This window comes from Anneissia japonica, unplaced genomic scaffold (assembly GCF_011630105.1).
Source record: "Anneissia japonica isolate Jap-2015-1 unplaced genomic scaffold, ASM1163010v1 scaffold287965_len1858130_cov191, whole genome shotgun sequence".
Classification (NCBI taxonomy): domain Eukaryota; kingdom Metazoa; phylum Echinodermata; class Crinoidea; order Comatulida; family Comatulidae; genus Anneissia; species Anneissia japonica.
Window position 1 is genome coordinate 533,320 of NW_022748342.1, and position 11,785 is coordinate 545,104.

Here is an 11,785-nt window from a genome sequence, read left to right on the forward strand (position 1 = left end):
CCCCCCCCCCCCCAAAGCTTCAAGGGCTTGGCAGCCGTGCTGAGCCCCTGGAAACTGTCATACTCCTGTTTTTACAATGGTTCTCCCCCACCCTGAATATACCCTAATGCAGAGCCATCACCATTTTCAACACAGTACCTTCTTGGCTCAAACAGCACTCAAACATGTAGAAAAAGAGTCATGAAAACAATAATTGTATGCTGTTAGATGTGATAAAATTAAAATTAGGTATACTACCTGCACATCTGTAGTGTTCCACCCATAGTGACACTCAACAATGCATCCTCTATGACAAAGATTTCACTATATTACATGTTCAGTACTGATCGCAGGCAGTGCACTTTTTTGGACGTGGTACCCGCAGGCAAATTGCGGGCAGTGGATGCAGGCAAAACCTATTCCACAGTGCCTGCAAGCTAGATTTGCTTATGACTTTTTTTGGCATGTAGTATTGTACAGATAGCGGGTGCCACAGGCGACGTGGGCTAACTGCTTGCAGAGAACATATCCACATTAAATACAACATCACTGTTTCTGAAGAAGTTACTACTATAGTGCAGTACTTCACATTTTATAATTTTTAAATTAAAAATTGGCCTATAATATATTAAGATATCGGAAAATAATTTATGTATACTTTATAAAACAATTAGGTTTGTCTCTACAGATGTTCATTTTATGCATATGTATGTATTGACCTACGTGTATGTATTGACATATATGACGTATCGATGTAATATATAGGTAGGCTTACATAAATAATACTCTTAGCGATCTAATTAATTTGTCTGACAGTCTTAATATTATTTTTTTGTGATCATGTGGATGATTCTAATACAATTTACCTTATTAGGCATATCTGAAAATGTAAGCTTTAGGTCAAAATTATGAACCAAATTATGTTTTTATACAAATAGTCCTTGCATATCGTGTGCTTAGTCCAGGCACTGTGGGCACCCCAGACAGCTTTCAATCAATATTGTTCTTTTTGAAAATCTTGGCCATTGGCAGCACCGGCTGGCTTTGCCCATGCAGGCAGTTGATCTATGGGGAACACAATGCCCTTGGGCAAAGTGCAGCAACAAAGTGCACTGCCAACGATTGGTACTGTACATCACAAGCTTATACTCAACTCAAAAAGTATTAGATATTCGCTACTAAATGAGTTAAGCTCTGATCACACTATATACAGTATATATTCACTTTATTCACTTGTTCACTTAGCTACTACAGTAGTAGAGGGCCTACAAACAAGTGCCAGGAACCAAGGAGGCCAAGGCCTGTAATTAGGCTCCCGGACTAATCTAAATTATTTAGATTAAACTTAAGTAAAATAATAGTAATAATAATAATAATAATTAATAATAATAAAAATGAAAAACGGCAGAACAATGCACAGAACAAACAAGCCAAGCCGGGAAGAACTGGACAATAAACAGACTATCAAATTTTACGTGACAAATTTGTGTGATGCGTCCATATGGGCATGATGTCATATAACACCCAAATATGTACATATCACTTTCTTTTTTTTTTTTGGTCACATACAATTTGAGCGTTGATAGAGCTTAAAAAGTGTTCAGTTCAAACATTATTATTTGTTATATTCTTGTTTCTTACCTTCTGTGTTATCTTGAAAGTCTAATCCAATTCTTTCATCAGATTCTGTTAATGAATTAGTTATTAATTGTATGACTTTTCTGAAGAATTGTACAGATTTACAAAATATAGATTGAATTTTAAAGACGGCTGTCCTGTGGTTAAACAACATAACTTGAATTTTTCACTTTTTGTGAAAAATAGCTCTAGTTAAAGTTTGCATGTTTGCAACTTGGCAATAAATTGTCGTACCCTTCTGAAATTTTGCAGGAATATATATATATAGATTCAGATTCAGATTCATATTTATTCACACAATGGGGGCTTTGAACTATTAGACATTATAAATTTTAATTACAACCTTTCAATTAACTACAACATTATTAACGATATTTACAGATATATTGTTTTATGTCAAAAACATGTTAGGTGCAGTATTGTCGCAAGCGCGACATATATTTTAGAATTTTTCACACTTGGGGCAATTATGCATTATCTAGCTTGTCCATACATCTTTGTTAAGGATTATTGATATGATAACACCATCAACAAGTTGATATTGCTGTGCCAATCTCCATCAACTCAAAATAATTTGAAACGCCCCTGATAAAATCAAAACAAATAATTACTTACCATATGATTTATGATGAATCTCAACCAGAAATATGTAAATAATTGCTCCAGCAAATGCACCAGTTATCGGTCCTAAAACTTCAATTGGCCACCAGGTATGGTCATATGGCCAATGGGAAAGATAAAATAAAAATTAACACAAAACAAATAATAGTTCACTTTAAAGTAATTTAAGAAAACAACACTCTTTCGAAACCTTTTTTAATAATTTAGAAGTAATTGCCGATTGTGCAAAAGTATGTGAAAATTTTATGAGTAAACCAGTGTCATATTCATGTTGTTCATTTACACAATCACTGAAAAAAGTCATAGAGATGATTAGCATGTACACAATGTATATCCAAATGTAATGATAATATACAGATGCTATAGAGATTCCAGGTATTCAACCTTTTAAGCTGGGGGCCAGTTCCAATCTGCTGAGACCAGCAGTGCACCAACATAAATTGCGTACAGTACTTCCATTTTTTCTGTCAGCCCCACCCATTTTTTTTGGATAATGGTGGATTCAAAATAGAAGGGGCCAGGGATGAACTTTTACAGAGTCAGAAAGTGTATTATTATGGCACCTCTAGATGGTCAGAAATGGTACTCTCAGACTTAAATTGACTATAATATTCTTTTCTTCTCCATTATATTTTAGAAATAAAAAAAAAAAACAAAAAAACTTGCATTCCAGGCTCTTCTACCCTGCCACTAGAAATTTTCCTACTACAAAAATATCCACTTACCAGTGGTTTGGGTTCATGTGAGCAAATTTTTAACATAGATACCTCTACATTCCAGAAAATGGCAATTTAGAAGACTCAAAAATGAGTTTTCAAAGTAGTGTTTTCAACAGAATAACATTCCCCCAAGCCTGCTGGTGCCGCAAATGGTTAGACATCGCATCATATCAGTGGCCCACCTAGTCCAAGTCTCCCCCTCCCCATGTCAATACACTACGCCACTAGATAAGAGTGAGCTACACTCCAAAAAAGCCACACTCTTTCTTGTAAAAAATGTTAGAGTAGGGGCACCTAGGTAATGTTTCTATAAACAGAAACTTTTTATAAAAATCGGGTGGAAAATTATTTATTTTTAGCAAATGTGCGTGGGCCGAATCAAAATTTTCGGCGGGCCAGAGTTGTCCCGCGGGCCGGGGGTTGATTATCAGGGATATAGATTGACATTCTTTTTTATCTAGTTTTTTTCTTCTCTTTGTAGCTTTCTCATTTAATTCAGGTTAAATATATTACAAATAAACTAAAATGAAATAAAATATAACAGATTTACATTTCAAGATTGAATGTTTGAAGAAATTAGACCATACTATCAAATGTTATGTGACAATGCGATATGCAGTGGCAGATCCAGGGGGGTTCAGGGGGTTTGGACGAATCTCCCTGTGATGAAACATAACAAAATACTACTGGATCTTCGGCTTACAAAATGCATGCTTACCACCTAGGCATAGGTTGGCAGATCTGACAAACTAGATTTTTCCCAACTAGCCTTCAATAAATAAAATTAAAAACACATTTTTGGTTCAACGTCGTAATAATTTATGTATGAAAGTGCGTTTTTCAGGCCTATTGGCTCATCGATCCATAGAAGAAAGACTACATATCCAACTACTGAATACTGTTGGAATATAATAATATATTGCCTTGTCTTTGATTTTTTTTCTCTATAGGCCAAAGAATGAGATAAAATTACCTTGAATTTTAAAGGACTTAGGTCATTAAAAAAACACCTCAAAAGTTGGGAAAGCTCATTTCAGGCCATCTAGGAATAAAATTTTTCCCGGAAGAAAGGCCCCACATCCCCTTTCAGTTTTTTGTTTTCTTGGAAACATTTTGAACCTCCCTCTTTCAAATCCTGGATCAACCGCTTGATTTTAATGTACAGTACTGCCTAGCATGGTGCCCTAGAGTGAAAAATGTCCCACTACACAAGATTCAACACTTACTTCCAGTAATCTGAGCATCCACAAAAATAAGCTGCTATAATCCGTGGGGGAATATCCTGCGCAAGGTTCAGGAAGCAATATGTATTGTGATTGGTTGTCAGTCCAACAGAAAACAGTATTGTGCCAATCAAGAACGGCTGCACATACCTTGGTGGGTTTACACTACGTTCATCGATTATTGACATCACTCCCATCATCAGTAATCCAGATTTTACAAAAAACTGTTCAAAAACAGACAAGTGTGTTAAAATATTTCGGCACACGGTACATGCATTGGTGACTCAAGAAATTTGTCGACAGGAGATCTAACAGTAGGGTCCAAAACAAGGGGCTTCCTAGAGCCTCGGTCAGGGTCCCAGATATCACTGGCACAAACAGCTCCTCAAAAAAAATATGACAGTCATATACCGAAAATACAGTACTGACCAAGGAAGGCAAGAGTGTCGATTGAAATTACGATACAAGTTACCGGCAGTACTGAAGGAGGTGTTGCCACACGATCATTCAAATTTATTTACACATTATAATCAAACCACTCTCTCAGAGATAGCAACAAAATCAACTCAATAATATTCTAAGGTTCAGGCACGCAATTGAATTGTACACTAATACTAGGGCCTTTAAATCCATAAATTTCTGATGATAGTGACTGACCAAAATGATGTTTTTAATAAAAAATATATGACCAAACGAGTAGAATATAGAGTTGGGTCGAGATTGGAGCTAATTTAAGCATCAGAACATAAGCCTTGTCCTGAAAAATGTCTTGTTGCCAAGCAACTGCAGACGATATGTGGAATACTGTAGAGATCATTTTTACACATGGTTCTTGTACTCTCAGGCCACAGTTGAAAACAAATAGAGATAAAAAAGAAAAATAGAAATAAAAACAGTGGTGGAGCAGATGAAAACATATACTGTACTTACAGTTTGGAGGTTAGCAACTGTAGCAGGTTCATTACTAGTAAAAAAAATACTGCTAATACTGATAACTCCATCCGCTAGTTTCATAAACAAGCTTTTCACTTCGGGTTTCTCTGTACCCTCTATATATAAAACAATTCAATCAATATACATATATTTAATAAGGTCTTACATATTATGTCGTGTAAGCATATATAAAATACTTTGTGTATATATATATATATATATATATATATATATATATATATATATATGGTGTATGGCTGGGGATAATTTTCTACCAATTCAGAAATACTCTATGATGGTTCGTTTATTTGTTCGTATGAATCACAGGAGCTATGCAGATGGTTTTTAATGTAGCTTCCTTATAACAATAATTGCGATTCTAGTTGCTGTTGTTAATTGACTAGAACATTTGCAGCACGGTCACCGACGAGCAGGTTAAGAGCATGACCCCTCATTTATGCTCCCTGGTGAAGAGCGGCAAACGTAAGCAAAGTGTCTGGCCCAAGGACACAAGTAATGCGATGAGCGTCGGTCTCAAACTCCCAATATCACGAGCAGAAGTCCAACACCTTACACACTGCGCTACACGCTCCCACAATGATGGTGTCCGCAGGATATAGTATTTTTACTCTAGAGGGCTTTAATGCAAAGCAACAAGAGGTTCAAAGATACACATGGTGTTATTTATAATAATAATAATAATAATAATACAGAAATTTATATAGCGCCTTTTGCCAAAGGATACAAGGCGCTTAGAAAAGGTTTATTGTAGGAAGAGGATTATTTAGGAAATAAGTGAGCTTTTAAGAGTTTTTTGAAGACTTTAGTACTACAAGCATTTCGGATGGAAATAGATTATTCCACAGTTTTGGAGCAGAGGAAGAGAAAGATTTATCACCAGCAAGTTTGTTGGATTTGGGAACAGATAGACAGGAACCGGAAACAGAACGGAGAGAATAGGTAGAGATTAAGAAAATCAACAGGCAGGAGATATAACTAGGATTTATTATTATTTATAAAAGTGATATGATTATATTACCGTAATTAATGGAATAAATTAGTGCTGCTCCTAGCAAAGCACCAAGGAACTGTGCAAGTACGTTGGCAAACAGCTCTTTCCACTTCATTTTACCAAGTACTTTAAACACAATTGTTATAGCAGGGTTTAGGAATCCACCTGCAACAAGAAAGAAGATTATTGAAAGAAGATTATTGAAAAATATATTTAAAAACAAAAATGTTAAATAAGACTTTCAGCGGGAAGTTCTTCTACTGGTTGGATTTTCGACATTGCTCCGTCATTTCAAAAAAATGATTGAATAAATCTATTACCAAATCTAATTCTAAAGCTCTGTCCTGATTATCTGACAAAAAAATGTTGTATGCCCATATATAGTCATGATGTGCCTATATATGGTCATGATGTATATAAAATAAACTTTATTCAATAATAAATCAAACATAATGTACATTTCTGATTCAAGATTGGAAAGGAAGCTCAAATAAAGCAAAGCTTTTAAGCCGAGACCCTTAAAAATAATGAATGCATAGAATTAAAATTTAGAAAACACTATAATTATCTTATCAAAATAACAATAGGGCTAAACAAGTAATAAATAAATTACAAAAAAAAAAGAAAGAAAATAAATAAATAAAAAGAAAAAAAAACATCAAAAAAATATTTACAAGATAAGTACTTGAATCAGACATACTATATAAACCTAAAGATTGTGGTCTGATAGACTATAGTGATATTTTTGCAATGAAAAAATTAGTTATAATTATTTTTTTTAAATATGTAAATTTGATAAGCCTAGACCATATACTGTACCAAGGATGTGCCTTGTGTGTGGATGTGAGGACTAATTAAATGGATTTAAGGGCAAACACCCAACACCAGATATTTTTTTTTTTAAGGGATCTGAATGAAACTTTCGGGAAAGTTCAACCATGTTACATGGAAGAAATTATTATGTTTTGGTGACGATGCAGTTTAGGTGTAAATTTGCGGGTCATTACAATTTCTAATTTCCCAGGCCTATATCTCAAAAATCTTATCAATGGATCTAAATGAAACTTTCCATAATAGTTTGTCATGTTGGTTACAATCCAGAGTAGGATGTGGATATGAGGACCATTCAAAGAAAATGTCCAATGCCAGATATACCAAAAACTGACCTAGTGATTTGAATGAAACTTTCTGAAAAGTTCAACCAAGTTAAAAGGAAGAAATTATTTAATACTGGTGACAATCCAGATTCGGTTGTGAATTTGAGGCTCATTTAAAGCGCTAACATCCCAGAACTAAATATCTCAAGAACTCACCAATGGATCTAAATGGAACTTCACAGTATGGTTTGTAATGGTCAAATAAAGAAGTGATTAAATTTTGGTGAAAATCCGCACTAGGGTGTGGATATATGAGGCCCATTCAAAGGAAACTTTCTGAAAAGTTAACCAAGTTATAAGGAAGATATTAATTAATTTTGGTGACAATCTAGGTTTGGGTTTGAACTTAAGGGTCATTTAAAGTGCTACTGTCCCAGAGCTGATATCTCCAAAAACCTCTCCATAGATCTAAATTAAACTTTCTAATCTAGAATAGTTTGTCATCGTCCAATGAAAAATAATTAAATTCTGGTGACGGTCCGGACTAGGGTGTGGATATGAGGACCATTTAAAGAATATTAAAGGACTGGTGATTAAACTACCATACTCGCGCGAATAAGCGCGAGGGCGCTTAAAATATTTTTTTGCACTTTCTGAGGGGCGCTTATTCAAACGGGGCGCTTATGAAAACAGAGTGGAAACTAAGGGGGCACTTATGGATATAGATGAAAATCAAGGGGTTCTTTGAAATTAATAAATTCAAGAGGCACTTTTTGAATGAAAAAGACATTACAAATGGTGGTTAAGCGGAAAAGAAATCCTTCAGAGAACATGGCTCATGACAAGAATGCGTGAATATTTACATAACAGCAAAATAGCAGGTGCAATTAGTGGGGGTGGGTAGTGGTTAGCTTGTTGGCCATCGGCCGAATGAGATTAGAAGGATGGCAGGATCATTGTATTTTTTCTTGAAAACTCAGATGAGAATGTGCTAAAGGTCGGAAAAAGAAAAAGAGGAGTAGGACTAGACATAGACAAATATGTAAAAACTAGAAGTAAAGTTGGAAATTATACCGTCTGTCCAGGGATCGGAGCTCTCATTTGTCAAAAGAGAAATATCCTCATTCTGATATTGACCTAAGAAGAATGTGTTTCCACTCTGCAGCTCAAATCATGCCAACAACCACAGTCCCAGGATTGATTGGATTATTGACTTGCTACAAAAATAATCTTATGATATTATTGAAGGGGCACTTATTCAAATTAGAAGGGGGCGCTTAAGGAAATTTTCACGTTAGGTGGGGCGGTCACTCGAGAGGGGCACTCATTCAAATGGGGTGCTTATTCGCGGGAGTACGGTATATAAACGCAAGTTGCGTTTACTACTCAAAGTAAATGAACTAAAAATGAATTGACATTCACCCTCGCTATTAACACTCTGACCGCCAGGGGTCTGAAAATATAGTATCAGCCACCGCCAAACTTTTTAGCAAATTTTAACACTTTTCCGAAGCTCGTTGAGAGTGCTTATGTGATGGGATTGACATGTAGTGAATACTACTAAAATTACAAACATTTTAGCTTTACAATGGTACCAAACACTTTATTCTAATCACAAGTTGTGACCAGTAACAGTAAAATGAAAATAACTCACTTTTGGCGACTTACGCAATTTCGCACAACAAAGCTGAGATAATCACAATTTCATGAAAGTAAATCAATACCGCTCTACGCCAATGTAAACAAACAAATAGTGAAATACTTACGGTCCAGACTTAATAGTGTTCAATTTGTTAGTACATGTCGGTAATTACCCAATCTATCAGAATCCGTAAAAAACCTAAAACACAGATTGATTGAATGTACGTTGTTTTCGTACCAATAATCGGTGGGGATTCCTAACGATGGGCGTGTCCCGCCCATCGGCTCAGTGTCATGTCCACTGGCTTCCATTTTAGACAGCCTATTTTGTTTTTCTGGCTAAACCCCTGGTAGATAATCCCAGCAGGGTGGACCTACATGGGATCCCTAAAACTGAGTGCAAAATTGAAAAATTTATTCAAATTTGTAATTTTTCACCGAAAGGTCCACTGATTAATCTCAGATAAGAAAGTATAATACATACTCCAAGTATTGAAATACACGCCATCGTGTTGGGATTCAATATTTCGACATTAATTATGTCATCATCAGTAATTTTTATTTACATGTTTTTTTTAATTTGTTTTTTAAACCATATAACGAGGGTTATGCCTTTATCAGCGAAGTATCTTAATGAGGCTTAGGGAGTGGAGTTGTTTTTAGTCATGAGACTGACATTGGAACTGAACCTGGGGACCCTGGCATTAGAAGGCAAGTACCCAGTAGCTTGATATACCAGATCTCACTGGAATAGTTTATCCTGACTGGAAATCCCAGCTGTAGCACGCAGTTTTAAAACTTACCATTTTCAATGCACATACATAAACCAAATGTATATCCAAGCGCAAGTCGCAGGTTTATGGTCATATAATTACTTTCAGAATCAGTCGCAGATTTCTTTGGTTGATAGCATCCTATCAGCTAGAAAATAAAAGAAAAAATACAAATCAGCTCTGCAATTCATAGACAAGGACTTCATTCCATTTCACTCCATTCCCAGATAATACAGCAATAAAAATAGGCTCCCAGCGGCAGCATGTGTCTACCAGGACCAATTTCAAAAGATTTTAGGCGATGCCTGACGACACACACTTTGCTCTTGTCGGACCCATCGGGCAAGTCCTGGCGCCACCCCTCATAATTATTAGGCCCTAGCCTACTAATCTCTGTCGACAACCTAGCCTAGCTACACTAGATAGGGCTACGAGGCGATGAAGTACTGTACGACTGACTGGCAGAACAATGACAGATACCAGAAGGCAAAACTAAAAGTAATGTAAACTGAAACTCAATGTAAAAAACAGACTCAAAATTAAATGTAAAAACTAATTTTCATCTAACGTATTTAATAATACTAATACTACTTATTAGTAACACATTAAAATCAGTAGCTCTACTACCTAGTACAGTAGTTGAAAATCGGATAGAAAAATGATTTATTTTTTAGCAATGTTATGCGGGCCAGATCAAAATATTTGGTGGGCCAGAGTTTGCCTGCAGGCAGGGGGTTGAATATCGGGGCTTAGGCCTACAATTGTCAAATTTAGTAAAATGAACCATCTACTGTAGGCCTACAGGTTTCTACAATACATAGAACTTACATTTGATATCGCAGAACAAATTCTCCCCAACAGTTACGTAACGTCAACTTTACAGTCAAAAAAGAAGCCTATGGGCTTTATTTCAATATAGTACAGTTCATACACTGTACATGAATTTAAAAACAAAAACAAAATAAATTAAAAACATGCTTGGTACACAGTAGTTTTAGGTGATTTAATGCCGGTTATGATACAGAAAGATGTTACAGTGGCCTTACAGTATTTATTGTTGTAGTACAAATTCCTAAAATTTACAGCATTCATTTTAAATAAACAAACCCTCTAAATACTTCGCAAAGTAGCATCGAAAAGAAGCCCATGTATATAAGGAGTTGAGAAACAAAGTTTAAACTTTCTACTTTACAATGATGATGCGTGTAGTATATGTGTACTGATATAAATTTCATAATTAATATAAGTGTCCACGGGATCATCTGGTCGGTCAAAGGGGTATTATAAGGGTCAATGGTCCTGCAACTGTGTTCGCGACCCCATCATACCTTCATTATTGCTCTAATTACATTGCAAACTTTTATATATGTAGTAGTACGAGCATATTTATCACAGTCCTGCGAAACAAATGCTGCAGGGAATTTTTTTTTTTTTTTTTTTGGAGGGGGGTGGCGCATATAACATTCTAATAAAATAAGCTTTTATTTGAATGCATTTCCCGAAAGATGGACCAAATTTCAGTGTATGTAGCAATTTTCAACTTTTTATCCTAAATTTTAAAAGGGCATAACTTAAAAACCACTTAGAAATTGGAGCTGAAATTTTGGATTCTTTCTTTTGACATATAAAGGTATTATTAGATTTTTTTAAAGGAAAATCCAAGAGAGGTCACATGAGAACTTTCAATCAATCAGTACAATACTAAAACAAGAAAACACAAAAATGAGAAAATAAAGTATTGTTTTGCAAAAAAACAGAAAAAAAGTTAACTAGATTTGAACTCGTCACTGAGGACGAGTTAGGTGATCCGCCGCACTTTGACCCACGAGGAAGTGTGCGCGTGGCGGATTGAACAATAATTCAATGCTGATAATGGCAAAATACGCTAATTTAGTTTGTTAAAAAAAAATTTTGAGCATTTTAAAAGATTTACTCATGCGTACGCGCACGTCATAACGCACGTGCGCATCTTAATGTCACTGGTGTCTCCTGATATGAGATATATATGTATCAATTTTTCATTGACAAACGCCTGTTGTTGAAAAAGTAATGATCATTCATAGTATTTATCATATAAAAATTCAGTTTTTTTTACTTCAGGATGGCAATATGTTGACGTCACAATGTCCGATCAGCTATTATGATATAA

The 11,785-nt window shown here is 35.4% G+C and overlaps 1 protein-coding gene across 1 annotated transcript in view; it reads right to left on the minus strand.

The window, feature by feature from the left end:
• LOC117120856 (aquaporin-9-like) overlaps positions 1-9,889 on the minus strand; it is a 15,202-nt gene extending 5,313 nt beyond the window's left edge. The window contains exons 1-6 of the mRNA XM_033265947.1: positions 9,667-9,889; positions 6,153-6,290; positions 5,111-5,229; positions 4,184-4,404; positions 2,233-2,342; positions 1,621-1,665 (exon numbers count right to left, since the gene is read on the minus strand). Of these exons, the coding sequence (XP_033121838.1) occupies positions 1,621-1,665; positions 2,233-2,342; positions 4,184-4,404; positions 5,111-5,229; positions 6,153-6,290; positions 9,667-9,730 (697 nt within the window). The 5' untranslated portion in view covers positions 9,731-9,889. The remainder of the gene's footprint in view (positions 1-1,620; positions 1,666-2,232; positions 2,343-4,183; positions 4,405-5,110; positions 5,230-6,152; positions 6,291-9,666) is intronic.
• Between the last annotated feature and the right edge of the window lie 1,896 nt (positions 9,890-11,785).